This window comes from Bombina bombina, chromosome 6 (assembly GCF_027579735.1).
Source record: "Bombina bombina isolate aBomBom1 chromosome 6, aBomBom1.pri, whole genome shotgun sequence".
Taxonomy (NCBI): Eukaryota; Metazoa; Chordata; class Amphibia; order Anura; family Bombinatoridae; genus Bombina; species Bombina bombina.
In genome coordinates this window covers 1,118,035,819-1,118,057,011 of record NC_069504.1, presented here as the reverse complement: position 1 = coordinate 1,118,057,011, position 21,193 = coordinate 1,118,035,819, and the positions used below count along the sequence as shown (strand labels likewise).

The 21,193-nt window shown below is 41.4% G+C and overlaps 1 protein-coding gene across 15 annotated transcripts in view; it reads right to left on the bottom strand.

Moving 5' to 3' along the window:
- PPFIBP1 (PPFIA binding protein 1) overlaps positions 1-21,193 on the bottom strand; it is a 650,864-nt gene that overhangs the window by 284,752 nt on the left and 344,919 nt on the right. For all 15 annotated transcript variants that reach the window (XM_053719064.1, XM_053719065.1, XM_053719067.1 and 12 more), the window contains one exon: positions 10,061-10,181. In XM_053719064.1, the coding sequence (XP_053575039.1) occupies positions 10,061-10,181 (121 nt within the window). The remainder of the gene's footprint in view (positions 1-10,060; positions 10,182-21,193) is intronic.

Genomic DNA, 21,193 nt, shown 5'->3' with positions numbered 1-21,193 from the left:
AGCCATGTCCTAGTTCGTAGGTGCCGTAAGGTATCAGATGAAGCTACACACTCATCATGTAAGAGCCGGTCAGCCCTCCCACTTGCTAACTGGAGAAAGTTAAGGCCCAAAAGACGTGACTGCCTCTTCTCAAGCGTGATTCTCCCCTCGGTCTGGGTAGATTTAGCCTCTGCTTCTGAACAGGGTTGCGAAGGATACAAATGCTCGAAGACTCTGACAGCTACAGCCGGCGACCCGAATCCATACAGCACACTACTTCCAGCGGAGGTGTAGTAACTTAATGCAGCGTTCACTCTCTCGCTCTGTAGTGAATTCCTTTGTGTATTTGATAGGATCAAGAGGCTTCTTCTTGTTGGCTTAGAAGGGATCTCTTTTCTGTCAAGGCCCCTTTCTCTCCGTGTGTATTTAGTCTCCCTATGGGAAAAAGGGGCAACCAGACGTGGACTCCTTGCTCAGTGTGCTTATAGGAATACTGCTACACCTCACTGACGAGGCCCAATGAAGGCCGAAACAATTGTCTTGGGTTGCTGTGTTCCTTGTTCAGAGAGGAATTGCCTGGTATTTCGGCGCTGGACTGACCGTAATAGGCGGGATCAGACTGATATACTACAGGAAAGTTCTACTCTGTGAAAAGCATTGCTGGGCTAAAAGAAGTTGCACCCAGGTGGTAAATCGCCATAGAACAGGCTAACAATGGTATTGAGCTGGTTGTTCGTTCCTGTGAGTGCATTTCTCTCTGTGTGCATTTAGTCTCCCTATGGGAAAAAGGGGCAACCAGACGTGGACTCCTTGCTCAGTGTGCTTAGAGGAATACTGCTACACCTCACTGACGAGGCCCAATGAAGTCCGAAACGATCGTCTGGGGTTGCTGTGTTCCTTGTGCAGAGAGGAATTGCCTGGTATTTCGGCGCTGGACTGACCGTAATAGGCGGGATCAGACTGATATACTACAGGAAAGTTCTACTCTGTGAAAAGCATTGCTGGGCTAAAAGAAGTTGCACCCAGGTGGTAAATCGCCATAGAACAGGCTAACAATGGTATTGAGCTGGTTGTTCGTTCCTGTGAGTGCATTTCTCTCTGTGTGTATTTAGTCTCCCTATGGGAAAAAGGGGAAACCAGACGTGGACTCCTTGCTCAGTGTGCTTAGAGGAATAGTGCTACACCTCACTGACGAGGCCCAATGAAGGACGAAACGATCGTCTGGGGTTGCTGTGTTCCTTGTTCAGAGAGGAATTGCCTGGTATTTCGGCGCTGGACTGACCGTAATAGGCGGGATCAGACTGATATACTACAGGAAAGTTCTACTCTGTGAAAAGCAATGCTGGGCTAAAAGAAGTTGCACCCAGGTGGTAAATCGCCATAGAACAGGCTAACAATGATATTGAGCTGGTTGTTCGTTCCTGTGAGTGCATTTCTCTCTGTGTGTATTTAAAAGCAAAATTGGTGATAAAAGTAAATTAGAAAATTGTTTAAAATGACATGCTCTATCTGAATCATGAAATTTTATTTTGGACTAGACTGTCCCTTTAACAGGATATGCTTACCTAGCAGGTTGATTTTTTTTTTTTGTATGCATACCTGCTGTCATTGTGAATTGACGTGTATTTATTTATGCTGTAATCTATACAAACCTCAATAAAACAATAAAAAAAAGAAGAAAAAAAAAAAAGAGGAATGTCGTCTCTTACAATCTTATGTACAGTATATATATATATATATATATATATATATATATATATATATATATATATATATATATGAGAGGTCTATGAGTACGGCTCAGCAGAGCTGAAACGCGTGAGACATGATCTGATGCCCATTCTAGGATTTTTACAAGTGGTGTAAATGATTTTAAGCATTTTTCAATAAATATATTCTTTTACTACATCCACGACTGGAGAACTTTTTACCTTCACTTGGATATATATATATATATATATATATAGAGTAAAAGAGAGGAACGTCGTCTCTTACAATCTTATGTACAGTATATATAAGAGAGTAACGTTGTTTCTTACAATCTTATGTATATATAAAGAGAGGAACCTTGTCTCTAACAATCTTATGTACAGTATCTCACAAAAGTGAGTACACCCCTCACATTTTTGTAAATATTTTAATATAGCTTTTCATGTGATAACACTGAAGAAATGACACTTTGCTACAATGTAAAGTAGTGAATGTACAGCCCGCATAACAGTGTAAATTTGCTGTCCCCTCAAAACAACTCAACACACAGCCATTAATGTTTAAACCATTGGCAACAAAAGTGAGTACACCCCTAAGTGGAAATGTCCAAATTGGGATCAAAGTGCCAATATTTTGTGTGGCCACCATTATTTTCCAGCACTGCCTTAACCCTATTGGGCATGGAGTTCACCAGAGCTTCACAGGTTGCCACTGGAGTCCTCTTCCACTCCTCCATGACGACATCACGGAGCTGGTGGATGTTAGAGACCTTGCGCTCCCCCCACATTCCATTTGAGGATGCCCCACAGATGCTCAATAGGGTTTAGGTCTGGAGACATGCTTGGCCAGTCCATCACCTTTACCCTCACTTTCTTTAGCAAGGCAGTGGTCGTCTTGGAGGTGTGTTTGGGGTTGTTATCCTGTTGGAATACTGCCCCGCGGCCCAGTCTCCGAAGGGAGGGAATCATGCTCTGCTTCAATATGTCCAGTACATGTTGGCATTCATGGTTCCCTCAATGAACTGTAGCTCCCCAGTGCCGGCAGCACTCATGCAGGCTCAGACCATGACACTCCCACCACCATGCTTGACTGTAGGCAAGACACACTTGTCTTTGTACTCCTCACCTGGTTGCCTGCCCCACACGCTTGACACCATCTGAACCAAATAAGTTTATCTTGGTCTCATCGGACCACAGGACATGGTTCCAGTAATCAATGTCCTTAGTCTGCTTGTCTTCAGCAAACTGTTTGCAGGCTTTCTTGTGCAACATTTTTAGAAGAGGCTTCCTTCTGGGACAACAGCCATGCAGACCAATTTGATGCAGTGTGCGGTGTATGGTCTGAGCACTGACAGGCTAACCCCCCCCCCTTCAACCTCTGCAGCAATGCTGGCAGCACTTATACGTCTATTTCCCAAAGACAACCTCTGGATACGACGCTGAGCATGTGCACTCAACTTCTTTGGTCGACCATGGCGAGGACTGTTCTGAGTGGAACCCATCCTGTGAAACTTCTGTATGGTCTTGCCCACCATGCTGTAGCTCAGTTTCAGGAGACTGGCAATCTTCTTATAGCCTAGGCCATCTTTATGTTGAGTAATAATTCTTTTTTTCAGATACTTAGAGAGTTCTTTGCCATGATGTGCCATGTTAAACTTAAAGTTACCAGTATGAGAGAGTGTGAGAGCGATAACACCAAATTTAACACACCTGCTCCCCATTAACACCCGAGACCTTCTAACACTAATGAGTCACATGACACTGGGGAGGAAAAATGGCTAATTGGGCCCAATTTGGACATTTTCACTTAGGGGTGTACTTTAGACATTAATGGCTGTGTGTTGAGTTATTTTGAGAGGACAGCAAATTGACACTGTTATACAGGCTGTACACTCACTACTTTACATTGTAGCAAAGTGTCAATTCTTCAGTGTTGTCACATGAAAAGATATAATAAAATATCTACAAAAATGTGAGGGATGTACTCACTTTTGTGAGATACTGTATATACAATTTGCCAGCAGAGCATAAACAAATGATTTATCCGATTATGACAGCATGAAGAGACTGTAAAATGACCCATAGAAACCAAACATGCCCATAAACAGAAAAATATACAATCTGAGTTCTTAGGAATTTATCTAGGAGCAAGATCAAAGAATCAATCAGTGGGTCTCAAAATTTGCAAAAAATAAATAATAAATACGGAGATAAACTTGATTATTTCCTTCAAAACTAAAGAATTGCTCCTTGCTTTGCCACAAAAGAATAGGCACAAATTGTAGTGAACTTTTAAAAGCATGACCAAATATTGTGCATGTATATATATATATATATGTCTGTGTGTCTATATATATATATATATATATATATATATATATATATATATATATATATATATATATATATATATATATATATATATATATATATATATATAGTGTGTCTATATGTGTGTGTATATAAATGTGTGTATAGATGTGTCTGTGTGTGTATATATATATATATATATATATAAATAAATATGTGTGTGTGTGTATGTATGTGTATAATATGTATATATATATATATATATATATATATATATATATATATATATATATATATATATATATATATTATATAAAAAGTAAATTTATGCTTAATTGATAAATTAATTTTTTCTATGGTACGACAAGTCCACGGATTCATCCTTTACTTGTGGGATATTATCCTCCTGCTAACAGGAAGTGGCAATAAGCACCACAGCAGAGCTGTCTATATAGCTCCTCCCTTAGCTCCACCCCCCAGTCATTCGAACGAAGGTACAGGAAGAAAAAGGAGAAACTAAAAGGTGCAGAGGTGACTGAAGTGTAAAATCAAAAAATATAATCTGTCTTAAATGACAGGGCGGGCCGTGGACTCGTTGTACCATAGAAGAAATTAATTTATCAGGTAAGCATAAATTTACTTTTCTTCTATAAGGTACAACAAGTCCACGGATTCATCCTTTACTTGTGGGATACAATACCAAAGCTACAGGACACGGATGAACGGGAGGGACAAGACAGATGGTTAAACAGAAGGCACCACTGCTTGAAGAACTTTTCTCCCAAAAATAGCCTCCGAAGAAGCAAAAGTATCAAATTTGGAAAAGGTATGAGCGAAGACCAAGTCGCAGCCTTACAAATCTGTTCAACAGAAGCATCATTTTTAAAAGCCCATGTGGAAGCCACTGCAACTAAAAACAGAAACTTCCAAGATAGAATCTTAATATCTATGGAATGCATAGGTCCAAACGAAACCCCTTGAAGAACTTTAAGAACTAAATTCAGACTCCATGGCGGAGCAACAGGTTTAAACACAGGCTTGATTCTAACTAAAGCCTGACAGAATGACTGAACGTCTGGAACATCTGCCAGACACTTGTGCAGTAAAATTTGTCCCTTTAAGGAACTAGCTGATAGTCCCTTCTCCAATCCTTCTTGGAGAAAAGACAAAATCCTAGGAATCCTGATCTTACTCCATGAGTAGCCTTTGGATTCGCACCAATAAAAGATATTTACGCCATATCTTATGATACATTTTCCTAGTGACAGGCTTTCGAGCCTGAATCAAGGTATCTATGACCGACTCAGAGAAACCCTGCTTGGATAAAATCAAGTGTTCAATCTCCAAGCAGTCAGCCGCAGAGAAACTAGATTTGGATGCTGGAACGGACCTTGAATCAGAAGGTCCTATCTCAGTGGCAGAGTCCATGGTGGAAGAGATGACATGTCCACCAGGTCTGCATACCAAGTCCTGCGGGGCCATGCAGGTGCTATCAAAATCACCAAAGCTCTCTCCTGTTTGATTCTGGCAATCAAACGAGGAAGGAGAGAAAATGGTGGAAACACAAAAGCCAGGTTGAACGACCAGGGTACTGATAGAGCATCTATCAGTACTGCCTGAGGATCCCTTGACCTGGACCCGTAACAAGGAAGTTTGGCGTTCTGACGAGACGCCATCAGATCCAATTCTGGTGTGCCCCATTGCTGAATCAATTGTGCAAACACCTCCGGGTGGAGTTCCCACTCCCCCGGATGAAAAGTCTGACGACTTAGAAAATCCGCTTCCCAGTTCTCCACACTTGGAATATAGATTGCTGATAGATGGCAAGAGTGAGTCTCTGCCCATCAAATTATTTTGGTAACCTCTATCATCGCTAGAGAACTCTTTGTTCCCCCCTGATGATTGATATATGCTACAATCGTGATATTGTCCGACTGGAATCTTGTGAATCTGGCCGAAGCCAGCTGAGGCCAAGCCTGAAGCGCGTTGAATATCGCTCTCAGTTCTAGAATATTTATCAGGAGGAGAGCCTCCTCCTGAGTCCACAAACCCTGTGCTTTCAGGGAATTCCAGACTGCACCCCAGCCCAAGAGGCTAGCGTCCGTCGTCACTATGACCCATGCTGGCCTGCGGAAACACATTCCCTGGGACAGATGATCCTGTGACAACCACCAAAGAAGAGAGACTCTGGTCTCTTGATCCAGATTTATCTGAGGAGATAAATCTGCATAATCCCCATTCCACTGTTTGAGCATGCATAGTTGCAGTGGTCTGAGATGCAAGCGAGCAAACGGAACTATGTCCATTGCCGCTACCATTAGTCCGATTACCTCCATACACTGAGCCACTGACGGCCGAGGAATGGAATGAAGAGCTCGGCAAGTGGTTAAAATCTTTGATTTCCTGACCTCCGTCAGAAAAATGTTCATGTCCACCGAATCTATCAGAGTTCCCAGGAATGGAACTCTTCTGAGAGGGATAAGTGAACTCTTTTTTTACGTTCACCTACCACCCGTGAGATCTTAGAAAAGCCAACATGATGTCCGTGTGAGATTTGGCTAGTAGGTAAGTCAACGCCTGAATTAAGATATCGTCCAGATAAGGCGCCACTGCTATGCCCCGCGGCCTTAGAACCGCCAGAAGGGACCCTAGCACCTTTGTGAAAATTCTGGGAGCTGTGGCCAACCCGAAGTTAAGAGCCACAAACTGGTAATGCTTGTCCAGAAAGGCGAACCTGAGGAACTGGTGATGATCTTTGTGGATAGGGATGTGTAGAAACGCATCCTTTAAGTCCACGGTGGTCATATATTGACCCTCCTGGATCATTGGTAAAATAGTCCGAATGGTCTCCATTTTGAAGGATGGGACTCTGAGGAATTTGTTTAGGATCTTGAGATCTAAAATTTGTCTGAAGGTTCCCTCTTTTTTGGGAACCACAAGCAGATTGGAGTAGAACCCCTGCCCCTGTTCTGTTTTCGGAATTGGGCAGATCACTCCCATGGTATATAGGTCTTCTACACAGCGTAAGAACGCCTCTCTTTTTGTCTGGTTTACAGACAATTGAGAAAGATGGAATCTCCCCCTTGGAGGAGAATCTTTGCAATCTAGAAGATACCCCTGGGTTACGATTTCTAAAGCCCTGGGAGTCCTGAATGTCCTCTTTCCCAAGCCTGAGCAAAGAGTGAATGTCTGCCCCCTACTAGATCCGGTCCCGGATCGGGGGCTACCCCTTCATGCTGTCTAGGTGGCAGCAGCGGGCTTTTTGGCCTGTTTACCTTTGTTCCAAGTCTGGTTAGGTCTCCAGACTGACTTGGATTGAGTAAAATTCCCCTCTTGATTTGCAGCAGGGGAAGAGGTAGAGGGGACCACCTTTGAAGTTTAAAAGGAACGAAAATTATTTTGTTTGGTCCTCATCTTATTTGTCTTATCCTGAGGAAGGGCATAGCCTTTCCCTCCAGTGATGTCTGAAATGATCTCTTTCAGTTCAGGCCCGAATAGGGTCTTACCCTTGAAAGGGATGGCTAAAAGCTTAGATTTTGATGACACATCAGCAGACCAGGACTTAAGCCATAACGCTCTACGTGCTAAAACCTGAATTCTTTGCCGCTAATTTAGCCAGTTGAAAAGCGGCATCTGTAATGAAAGAATTATCTAGCTTGAGAGCCCTAATTCTATCCAGAATATCATCTACTGGGATCTCAACCTGAAGAGCCTCCTCCAGAGCCTCGAACCAAAAAGCAGCTGCAGTAGTTACGGGAACAATGCACGCTATAGGTTGGAGAAGAAAACCCTGATGAACAAATATTTTCTTTAGGAGACCCTCTAATTTTTTATCCATAGGATCTTTAAAAAGCACAACTGTCCTCAATAGGTATAGTTGTACGCTTAGCCAGGGTAGAAATAGCTCCCTCCACCTTAGGGACCGTCTGCTACGAGTCCCGCATGGTGTCTGATATGGGAAACATTTTCTTAAAAGTAGGAGGGGGAGCGAACGGAATACCTGGTCTATCCCACTCCTTAGTAACAATGTCCGAAATCCTCTTAGGGACCGGAAAAACAGTGTAAGCAGGGACCTCTAGAAATCTGTCCATTTTACACAATTTCTCTGGAACTACAATAGGGTCACAATCATCCAGAGTCGCTAAAACCTCCCTGAGCAATAAGCGGAGGTGTTCTAGTTTAAATTTAAAAGCCGTCATATCTGAGTCTGTCTGAGGGAACATCTTTCCTGAATCAGAAATCTCTCCCTCAGACAGCAAATCCCTCACCCCCAACTCAGAACATTGTGAGGGTACATCGGATATGGCTAATAAAGCGTCAGAGGGCTCAGCATTTGTTCTCACACCAGACCTACTGCGCTTCCCCCTGCAACCCAGGCAGCTTAGATAAAACCTCTGTGAGGGTAGTATTCATAACTGCGGCCATATCTTGCAGGGTGAAAGAATTAGACGCACTAGAAGTACTTGGCGTCGCTTGTGCGGGCGTTAATGTTGTGACACTTGGGGAGAATTAGATGGCATAACCTGATTCCCTTCTGACTGAGAATCATCCTGCGACATACTTTTAGTAGCTAAAATATGTTCTTTGCAATTTTATCACCTCTTTCACTTTACCCTTCCTAGTACTTAGAGTAGGCAAAGAGAACGACTGGGGGGTGGAGCTAAGGGAGGAGCTATATAGACAGCTCTGCTGTGGTGCTCTTTGTCACTTCCTGTTAGCAGGAGGATAATATCCCACAAGTAAAGGATGAATCCGTGGACTCATCATACCTTATAGAAGAAATATGTGTGTGTGTATATGTGTGTGTGTGTGTATATATATTTGTGTGTATGTATGAGTATATTATATATATATATGTGTGTGTGTGAAAGGCTGTAATGGTCTGGAGCTCACAATATCTTACTCCTAATAGTTAGAAACAGAAGTGACAGGAAGGGGCTGTCACAGAGTCCTAACATATTCTACAAGGCACAAAGCTATATACGACCAAAAGTTCGTGAATCAGTTACAACATGAGAACATATTTTATAAATATATAATGCATTTATTTATCACAATGAATGACGATCAGATACAATTTACTATAATAATGTCAATAAACAAGAGCTATACTGATATCTATTTAGCATTTATCATCCTGAGCGTAACTGAACATTTATACAACACCCCAGTACTGTGCTGCTTGTTCCTGCTGTCTGATAGCTACATGTATTTACTTTTGTTGACTTATGTAATGATCAAAACTGAATAGTGCATCAGAGCAAACAAACTGAAACATGTCTGCAATATAACTATACTGAGAAAAACTATCACTGTTTAATGGGCATACACTCATATGCTGCGGTGCATTATGCACATTACAATTCTGACTATGTCCTTTTTATAAGGTAGTAGGTTAACCATCACTAGATTATGTATAATCCACTACAGACATAATGACAGCGCATTTGATTATCTCCCTGACATTCACTGAGCACATTATTAAAGTTTTCTTGCCGCAGAAAGACAGAAATTGTATTTAAATAAAAAAACACAAAATAATAAGTGACTGCTGGGACTGAGACTGAAATAAACTTTGATACTACACAATCATTATTGGATTGCAGTACTGCCAGTACACAGTGGTAACGATAGGTAGTACAAATGCAATATGGCCCATTTTTTGGATCAGCACCTGGGTAGCACTTGCTGATTGGTGGCTAAGAGCTACCTAGGGTGCTAAACTAAAAATGGGCCGGCTCTTAAGCTTACATTCCAGCTTTTTCAAATAAAGATACCAAGAGAACAAAGAAAAAATGATAATAGGAGTAAATAAGAAAGTTACTTAAAATTGAATGCTGTATCTGAATCATGAAAGAAAAACTTTTGGGCTTAATTCTATATGAAACCATCCCATACTAGACTATATATGTTTGTTAGGACAAAACCAAGTGGAGGGAACAGTGCTATAATCAATCACTGCCAGAGAACAGTACAAATATGAACTACTTGATTGCCAGTGGTTGTCAGGGATAGGATGATGTCAGCAGGTTCCACAATAACACAGCACAACAGAATCTCACCTCTCTCGCTTGTTTCGCCACTTTCTGTGCCCATCAGGAAATCTGCCCCCATATTTTCATGCAGTTTTTTTATGTCCCCTTCCTTCTCCTCCAGCGCGTCTTTCAACATAGACAGCTCCTCCTGCACAGACGGGAATAGAGGTCAGATTACATGTCTGGATGTGGCAGGATAAGAGGTCTTGGGGTAGGATTTGACACACAAAACACATAATGGGTAAGTAGTGCATGCTGCGTATTCCATAACAGTAGATAACACACTCTGAAACCATAAGCAGCACACACACACACACACACACACACACATACATATATAGTAAAAACATACACTAAGCATACTACAAGGACATGGATAAATATTCCTTTAATTCAAACATAAAAGGGACAGGTGTAAAAATAATATGCTCTATTCTGTTACAACATTTTACGTTTATCTCCTGGATTAAATACATAAAACGGTTGTGCTTTTGTGCTCCTTCATATGAAGCTGGGGACTGAATGAGCACCAGTCATACATGCGTATGCGTTAATCTGTGCCCTTATCTTCATGCAGAGCAGATTCTGTGTGTTCCAGGAGTGCAACCATTTTATAAAACATAGTTAGAAATTTGTTTGAAAGGAGAATGCTATTTTTACACAATAATGTCCTTTTAAGACAGTGATGTGATCTATATTACATACGATTTACAGATGCTACAAAATAAAGGCTATAAATGACAATTAGCTCAAATATGTTTTATACTGCAAAGGTTGTGCTAAATAAAATATCTTATTAGACCAGGGGTGTTTTGCATACAACTGCGTACAGCCCAGGTAACTCTCTCTATGCCGTCTATATCACCTGGGCACCCACCAACACTATTAATTCTATTGGACAAACTAACACTATTAACCCTTTATAGTTTGGACCCACTATAACACTGGTTTTCAGCTGTCCTCAGGCTCCCCAACAGGCCAGGTTTTCTGGATAACCTTGGATGAGAGCAGATAAAATAACCATGGTTACTAATCAGCTGATTGTGTCACCTGTGCTCTAGTTCAGATATCCTCAAAATCTGGCCTGTTAGAGAGGCCTGAGAAAAGGTTTGAAAACCAGTGCACTATAACTATCAATCTTATGTAAAAAAAAACAGTATTTTACCTTGCGCTTAAAATATTGTAAAAAAACAATCTTAGAAAGAAAAAAAGGAGGCCTCTAAACTCCTAAAAGATAGATATATTTAATATACATGTATTATTTTAAATCTATAAACAAACGTACAAAAATGTCACACAAACATAAGTGACAAACAACACTAAGATTAACATTGGGCCAGCACTGGTAGAAAGATGTAATGAAGAGAGTCCAAATGACAGTCTCTATAAAAATAATTCACCCAGACTGTTGCGCTGAAAATAAATAAAGTGTCAAAGCTAATTTACACCAGTTACCTAACTCAGCCGGGTTAGACCCCCCCCCCCCAAATCATTTTTTTTAAAACAAACTTAATTCAGTTGGTTAGATCTTTGTTGGATCAGGTTTGATCAATTGTTGATTTTGTTAGATCTAGAATACAAGGAGCGGTATTAAAAATTATTTGGAGGGGGGGATAACCTGTCATCAGCCCCCCCTTATCAAAATATTGGACAAAGTTATTTAATTTGATAGCTATTTGTTAGATCAGGCATGATCAGTCATTTGTTTTGTTAGATCTAACATAATTACAGAGATATTATGTATTAACATATATAAAGATAAATATAAAAATAAAACCTGATTGATCACATCTAATCTCACAAAACATAATTTATGTAAGAACTTACCTGATAAATTCATTTCTTTCATATTGGCAAGAGTCCATGAGCTAGTGACATATGGGATATACAATCCTAGCAGGAGGGGCAAAGTTTCCCAAACCTCAAAATGCCTATAAATACACCCCTCACCACACCCACAATTCAGTTTAACGAATAGCCAAGCAGTGGGGTGATAAAGAAAGGAGTAGAAAGCATCAACAAAAGGAAATTTGGAAATAATTGTGCTTTATACAAAAAATCATAACCACCATAAAAAGGGTGGGCCTCATGGACTCTTGCCAATATGAAAGAAATGAATTTATCAGGTAAGTTCTTACATAAATTATGTTGTTCTTTCATGTAATTGGCAAGAGTCCCATGAGCTAGTGACATATGGGATATCAATACCCAAGATGTGGAGTCTTCCACTCAAGAGTCACTAGAGAGGGAGGGAATAAAAATAAAAACAGCCATATTTCGCTGAAAAAATTAATCCAACAACCCAAAAAAAATAAGTTTACTTTCATTTTTGAAAGAAAAAAACTTAAATCAAAAAAGCAGAAGAATCAAAACTGAAACAGCTGCCTGAAGAACTTTTCTACCAAAAACTGCTTCCGAAAAAGCAAGTACATCAAAACGGTAGAATTTAGTAAATGTATGCAAAGAGGACCAAGTCGCCGCTTTGCAAATCTGATCAACTGAAGCTTCATTCTTAAAAGCCCACGAAGTGGAGACTGATCTAGTAGAATGAGCTGTAATTCTCTGAGACGGGGCCTGACCCGACTCCAAATAAGCTTGATGAATCAAAAGTTTCAACCAAGAAGCCAAGGAAATAGCAGAAGCCTTCTGACCTTTCCTAGGACCAGAAAATAAAACAAATAGACTGGAAGTCTTCTTGAAATCTTTAGTAGCTTCCACATATATTCAAAGCTCTTACCACATCCAAAGAATGTAAGGATCTCTCCAAAGAATTCTTAGGGATTGGGACATAAGGAAGGGACAACAATTTCTCTACTAATGTTGTTAGAATTCACAACCTTAGGTAAAAATTGAAAAGAAGTCCGCAAAACTGCCTTATCCTGATGAAAAATCAGAAAAGGAGACTCACAAAAAAGAGCAGATAGCTCAGAAACTCTTCTAGCAGAAGAGATAGCCAAAAGGAACAAACACTTTCCAAGAAAGTAGTTAATGTCCAAAGAATGCATAGGCTCAAATGGAGGAGCCTGTAAAGCCTTCAGAACCAAATTAAGACTCCAAGGAGGAGAAATTGATTTAATGACAGGTTTAATACAAACTAAAGCCTGTACAAAACAGTGAATATCAGGAAATATAGCAATCTTTCTGTGAAATAAAACAGAAAGAGCAGAGATTTGTCCTTTCAAGGAACTTGCAGACAAACCCTTATCCAAACCATCCTGAAGGAACTGTAAAATTCTAGGAATTCTAAAAGAATGCCAGGAGAATTTATGAGAAGAACACCATGAAATGTAAGTCTTCCAAACTCTATAATAAATCTTTCTAAAGACAGATTTACGAGCTTGTAACATAGTATTAATCACTGAGTCAGAGAAACCTCTATGACTTAGAACTAAGCGTTCAATTTCCATACCTTCAAATTTAATGATTTGAGATCCTGATGGAAAAACGGACCTTGAGATAGTAGGTCCGGCCGTAACGGAAGTGGCCAAGGCGGGCAACTGGATATCCGAACCAGATCCGCATACCAAAACCTGTGTGGCCATGCTGGAGCCACCAGCAACACAAAAGAATGTTCCATGATGATTTTGGAGATCACTCTTGGAAGGAGAACTAGAGGCGGGAAGATGTAAGCAGGATGATAACACCAAGGAAGTGTCAGCGCATCCACTGCTTCTGCCTGAACATCCCTGGACCTGGACAGGTATCTGGGAAGTTTCTTGTTTAGATGAGAGGCCATGAGATCTATCTCTGGAAGCCCCCACATCTGAACAATCTGAAAAAACACATCTGGATGGAGAGACCACTCCCCTGGATGTAAAGTCTGGCGGCTGAGATAATCCACCTCCCAATTGTCTACACCTGGGATATGCACCGCAGAGATTAGACAGGAGCTGGATTCCGCCCAGGCAAGTATCCGAGATACTTCTTTCATAGCTTGGGGACTGCGAGTCCCACCCTGATGATTGACATAAGCCACAGTTGTGATATTGTCTGTCTGAAAACAAATGAACGGTTCTCTCTTTAGCAGAGGCCAGAACTGAAGAGCCCTGAGAATTGCACGGAGTTCTAAAATATTTATTGGTAATCTCGCCTCTTGAGATTTCCAAACCCCTTGTGCTGTCAGAGATCCCCAAACAGCTCCCCAACCTGAAAGACTCGCATCTGTTGAGATCACAGTCCAGGTTGGGCGAACAAAAGAAGCCCCTTGAACCAAACAATGGTGACCTATCCACCATGTCAGAGAGTGTCGTACATTGGGATTCAAGGATATTAATTGTGATATCTTTGTATAATCCCTGCACCCTTGATTCAGCATACAAAGCTGTAGAGGTCTCATGTGAAAACGAGCAAAGGGGATCGCGTCCGATGCTGCAGTCATGAGACCTAAAATTTCCATGCACATAGCCACTGAAGGGAATGACTGAGACTGAAGGAGCCGGCATGCTGCGACCAATTTTAAATGTATCTTGTCTGTTAGAGACAGAGTCATGGACACTGAATCTATCTGGAAGCCTAAAAAGGTGACCCTTGTCTGAGGAATCAAGAACTTTTGGTAATTGATCCTCCAACCATGTTTCCGAATAAACTAACACTATGTTGATTTGTGTGAGATTCTGCAGTATGTAAAGACTGAGCTAGTACCAAGATATTATCCAAATAAGGAAACACTGCAATACCCTGTTCTCTGATTCAGATAGTAGGGCACCCAGAACCTTTGAAAAGATTCTTAGAGCTGTTGCTAGGCCAAATGGAAGAGCAACAAATTGGTAATGCTTGTCTAGAAAAGAGAATCTCAGAACTGAAAGTGTTCTGGATGAATCGGAATATGAAGGTATGCATCCTGCCAAGTCTATTGTGGACATATAATGTCCTCGCTGAACAAAAGGCAGAATAGTCCTATAGTCACCATCTTGAAAGTTGGTACTCTTACATAACAATTCAAAATTTTTAGATCCAGAACTGGTCTGAATAAATTTCTTTCTTTGGTACAATGAATAGGTTTGAATAAAACCCCAAACCTTGTTCCTGAGGAGGAACTGGCATGATTACCCCTGAAGATTCCAGGTCTGAAACACACTTCAGAAAAGCCTGAGCTTTTACTGGATTTACAGGGATGCGTGAGAGAAAAAAATCTTCTCACAGGAGGTCTTACTCTGAATCCTGTTCGATACCCTTGAGAGACAATGCTCTGAATCTAATGATTTTGGACAGATTTTATCAAAAAATCCTTGAAAAACCTTAATCTGCCCCCTAACCACTGAGCTGGCATGAGGGGCCGCAGCTTCATGCGGATTTAGGGGCTGACTTTGGTTTCCTAATGGCTTGGATTTATTCCAATTTGAGGAAGGCTTCCAATTGGAAGCAGATTCCTTGGGGGGAGGATTGAGTTTTTGTTCCTTATTCTGACAAAAGGAACGAAAACGGTTAGAAGCCTTAGATTTACCCTTAGGTTTTTTATCCTGAGGCAAAAAAACTCCTTTTCCCCCCAAGTGATAGTTGAAATAATAGAATCCAACTGAGAACCAATAAATTATTACCTTGGAAAGAAAGAGATAGTAATCTAGATTTAGATGTCATATCAGCATTCCAAGATTTAAGCCACAAAGCCCCTTCCAGCTAAAAACAGCTAAAGACATGGATCTAACATCAATTTTGATAATATCAAAAATGGCATCACAAATAAAATGATTAGCATGTTGCAGTAAGCGAACAACGTCAGATATGATTAGAATCCAATTAGTGTTGCGCTAAATTTTCCAACCAGAAAGTTGATGCAGCCGCAACATCAGCCAAAGAAATAGCAGGTCTAGAGAGATGACCTGAATATAAATAGGCCTTCCTTAGATAAGATTCAAGCTTCCTATCTAAAGGATCCTTAAAGGAAGTGCTATCTTCCATAGGAATAGTGGTACGTTTAGCAAGAGTAGAAATAGCCCCATCAACTTTGGGGATTTTATCCCCAAAACTCTATAGATTTTGCTGGTAAAGGATACAATTTTTAAACCTTGAAGAAGGAATAAAAGAAGTACCTGGCTTATTCCATTCCTTAGAAATCATATCAGAAATAGCCTCAGGAATGGGAAAACCCCTCGGGGAAAGCACAGGAGGTTTAAAAAACAGCATTTAAACGTTTATTAGGACTGAACGTCAATAGGACTGGTTACCTCAATATCCAAAGTAATTAACACTTCTTTTAATAAAGAAAGCATATACTCTATTTTAAATAAATAAGTAGATTTGTCAGTGTCAATGTCTGAGGAAGGATCTTCCTGTTTCAGATAGATCCTCATCAGAAGAGGATGAATTATTATGTTGTTGGTCATTTGAAATTTCATCAGCTAAGATGAGAAGTTTTAAAAGGACCTTTTACGTTTATTAGAAGGTGGAAATGCAGACAAAGCCTTCATAATAGAATCAGAAACAAATTTCTTTAAAATTTACAGGTATATCATGTACATTAGAAGTTGAAGGAACTGCAACTGGCAATGTACTATTACTGATGGAAACACTATCTGCATGTAAAAGTTTATCATGACAACTATTACAAATGACATTCGGTGGAATAAATTCTACAATTTTTACAACAAATGCACTTAGCTTTGATAGAACCGATGTCAGGCAGCAATGTTCCAGCAGAAACTTCTGAGACAGGATCAGATTGGGACATCCTTGCACAATGTAACGAGAAAAAACAACATATAGAAGCAAAATGAGCTATTTCCTTATATGACAGTTTCAGGAATGGGAAAAAATGCAATAGCATAGGCCTCTGAAAGCAAAAAAGCAAGAGGCAAACAAACAAGGGGTATTGAAATAAGAAAAAAGTTGGCGCCAAGTATGACGCACAACGTAACGTAAACTATTTTTTGGCGCCAAAAATGACCGGAAATGACACACTTGCGTCACTAATGACGCCGCTGTGTGAAAGGTCCCGGCATCACGTTTGACGCCGGAAATGATGAAGTTGCGTCATAAACGTACTTTTTTCGCTCCGAAATTTTTTTTCATGCCAAGAATGACGCAATAAAGTTTAGCATTTGACGCACCCGTGGGCCCTAAGTTGATGCAGCCCGCCCAAATATGAAACTGACAGTCTGCAGAAGGAATTACATGAACCTGACTCATGGCAAATATAAGTACAATCAATATATTTAGAACTTTATATAAATGCATAAAGTGCCAAACCATAGCTGAGAGTGTCTTAAGTAATGAAAACATACTTACCAAAAGACACCCATCCACATATAGCAGATAGCCAAAACCAGTACTAAAATGGTTATTAGTAGAGGTAATGGTAAATTGAGAGTATATCGTCGATCTGAAAAGGGAGGTAGGAGATGAATCTCTACGACCGATAACAGAGAACCTATGAAATAGACCCCCCGTTAGGGAAATCATCATATTCAATTAGTGATACTCCCTTCACGTCCCTCTGACATTCGCTGTACTCTAGAGGAATCGGGCTTCAACAATGCTGAGAAGCGCATATCAACGTACAAATCTTAGCACAAACTTACTTCACCACCTCCATAGGAGGCAAAGTTTGTAAAACTGAATTGTGGGGTGTGGTGAGGTGTGTATTTATAGGCATTTTGAGGTTTGGGAAACCTTGCCCCTCCTGGTAGGATTGTATATCCCATATGTCACTAGCTCATGGACTCTCTGCCAATTACATGAAAGAAAACATAATTTATGCTTACCTGATAAATTTGTTTCTCTTGTAGTGTATTCAGTCCACTGTCATCCATTACTTATGGGATTATATCTCCTTCCCAACAGGAAGTTGCAAGAGGATCCACCCAGCAGAGCTGCTATATAGCTCCTCCCCTCACATGTCATATCCAGTCATTCGACCGAAACAAGACAAGAAAAGGAGAAACCATAGGGTGCAGTGGTGACTGGAGTTTTAATTAAAATTTAAATCTGCCTTAAATGACAGGGCGGGCTGTGGACTGAATACACTACAAGAGAAATAAATTTATCAGGTAAGCATAAATTATGTTCTCTTCTTGTTAAGTGTATTCAGTCCACGGGTCATCCATTACTATGGGATACCAATACCAAAGCTAAAGTACACGGATGATGGGAGGGACAAGGCAGGAACTTAAACGGAAGGAACCACTGCCTGTAGAACCTTTCTCCCAAAACAGCCTCCGAAGAAGCAAAAGTGTCAAATTTGTAAAATTTTGAAAAAGTGTGAAGCGAAAGACCAAGTCGCAGCCTTGCAAATCTGTTCAACAGAGGCCTCATTCTTAAAGCCCAGGTGGAAGCCACAGCTCTAGTGAATGAGCTGTAATTCTTCAGGAGGCTGCTGTCCAGCAGTCTCGATAGGCTAAACGTATTATGCTACGAAGCCAAAAGGAGAGAGAGGTTGCCGAAGCTTTTTGACCTCTCCTCTGACCAGAGTACACGACAAACAGGGAAGAAGTTTGACGAAAATCTTTAGTTGCCTGTAAATAGAACTTCAGGGCACGGACTACGTCCAGATTATGCACAAGTCGTTCCTTCTTTGAAGAAGGATTAGGACATAATGATGGAACAACAATCTCCTGATTGATATTCCTGTTAGAAACTACCTTAGGTAAAAACCCAGGTTTAGTACGCAGAACTACCTTGTCTGAATGGAAAATCAGATAAGGAGAATCACAATGTAAGGCCGATAACTCAGAGACTCTTCGAGCCGAGGAAATAGCCATCAAAAACAGAACTTTCCAAGATAAAAGCTTAATATCAATGGAATGAAGGGGGTTCAAACGGGACCCCTTGAAGAACTTTAAGAACCAAGTTTAAGCTCCACGGAGGAGCAAACAGTCTTAAACACCGGCTTAATCCTAGCCAAAGCCTGACAAAAAAGCCTGGATGTCTGGAACTTCTGCCAGACGTTTGTGTAAGAGAATAGACAGAGCAGAAATCTGTCCCTTTAACGAACTAGCAGATAAACCCTTTTCTAAACCTTCTTGTAGAAAGGACAATATCCTAAGAATCCTAACCTTACTCCATGAGTAACCCTTGGATTCGCACCAATATAAATATTTACGCCATATCTTATGGTAAATTTTCCTGGTAACAGGCTTCCGTGCCTGTATTAAGGTATCAATAACTGACTCCGAGAAGCCACGCTTTGATAGAATCAAGGCGTTCAATCTCCATGCAGTCAGCCTCAGAGAAATTAGATTTGGATGTTTGAAAGGACCTTGTATTAGAAGGTCCTGCCTCAGAGGTAGAAACCATGGTGGACAGGACGACATGTCCACCAGGTCTGCACACCAGGTCCTGTGTGGCCACGCAGGCGCTATCAGAATCACCGATGCTCTCTCCTGTTTGATCTTGGCAATCAGTCGAGGTAGCATCAGAAATGGTGGAAACACATAAGCCATGTTGAAGACCCAAGGGGCTGTCAGAGCATCTATCAGCGCCGCTCCCGGGTCCCTGGACCTGGATCCGTAACAAGGAAGCTTGGCGTTCTGGCGAGACGCCATGAGATCCAGATCTGGTTTTGCCCCAACGATGAATCAGTTGAGCGAAGACCTCCGGATGAAGTTCCCACTCCCCCGGATGAAAAGTCTGGCGACTTAGAAAATCCGCCTCCCAGTTCTCCACGCCTGGGATGTAGATCGCTGACCAGGTGGCAAGAGTGAGACTCTGCCCAGCGAATTATCTTTGAGACTTCCAACATCGCTAGGGAACTCCTGGTTCCCCCTTGATGGTTGATGTAAGCCACAGTCGTGATGTTGTCCGACTGAAATCTGATGAACCTCAGTGTTGCTAACTGAGGCCAAGCTAGAAGAGCATTGAGTATTGCTCTCAACTCCAGAATATTTATTGGGAGGAGTTTCTCCTCCTGAGTCCATAATCCCTGAGCCTTCAGGGAATTCCAGACTGCGCCCCAACCTAGAAGGCTGGCATCTGTTGTTACAATCGTCCAATCTGGCCTGCGAAAGGTCATACCCTTGGACAGATGGACCCGAGAAAGCCACCAGAGAAGAGAATCTCTGGTCTCTTGGTCCAGATTTAGCAGAGGGGACAAATCTGAGTAATCCCCATTCCACTGACTTAGCATGCATAATTGCAGCGGTCTGAGATGCAGGCGCGCAAATGGCACTATGTCCATTGCCGCTACATTAAGCCGATTACTTCCATGCACTGAGCCACTGACGGGCGTGGAATGGAATGAAGAACACGCAAGCATTTAGAAGCTTTGATAACCTGGACTCCGTCAGGTAAATTTTCATCTCTACAGAATCTATAAGAGTCCTAGAAAGGAGACTCTTGTGAGTGGTGATAGAGAACTCTTTTCCACGTTCACTTTCCATCCATGCGACCTCAGAAATGCCAGAACTATCTCTGTATGAGACTTGGCCATTTGAAAGCTTGACCGCCTGTTATCAGAATGTCGTCTAGATACAGAGCCACCGCTATGCCTCGCGGTCTTAGAACCGCCAGAAGTGAGCCAGAACCTTTGTGAAGATTCTCGGGGCCGTAGCCAACCCGAAGGGAAGAGCTACAAACTGTAATGCCTGTCTAGAAAGGCAAATCTTAGGTACCGATAATGATCTTTGTGAATCGGTATATGAAGGTAGGCATCCTTTAAGTCTACCGTGGTCATGTATTGACACTCTTGGATCATGGGTAGGATGGTTTGAATAGTTTCCATTTTGAATGATGGAACTCTTAGGAACTTGTTTAAGATTTTTAGGTCCAAGATTGGCCTGAAGGTTCCCTCTTTCTTGGGAACCACAAACAGATTTGAGTAAAACCCTTGCCCTTGTTCCGTCCGCGGAACTGGGTGGATCACCCCCATTACTAAGAGGTCTTGCACACAGCGTAGAAATGCCTCTTTCTTTATTTGGTTTGCTGATAACCTTGAAAGATGAAATCTCCCCCGTGGAGGAGATGCTTTGAAGTCCAGAAGATATCCCTGAGATATGATCTCCAACGCCCAGGGATCCTGGACATCTCTTGCCCAAGCCTGGGCAAAGAGAGATAGTCTGCCCCCCACTAGATCCATTTCCGGATAGGGGGCCCTCTCTTCATGCTGTCTTAGGGGCAGAAGTAGGCTTTCTGGCCTGCTTGCCCTTGTTCCAGGGCTGGTTAGCTTTCCAGCCCTGTCTGTAACGAGCAACAGGTCCTTCCTGTTTTGGAACGGAGGAAGTTGATGCT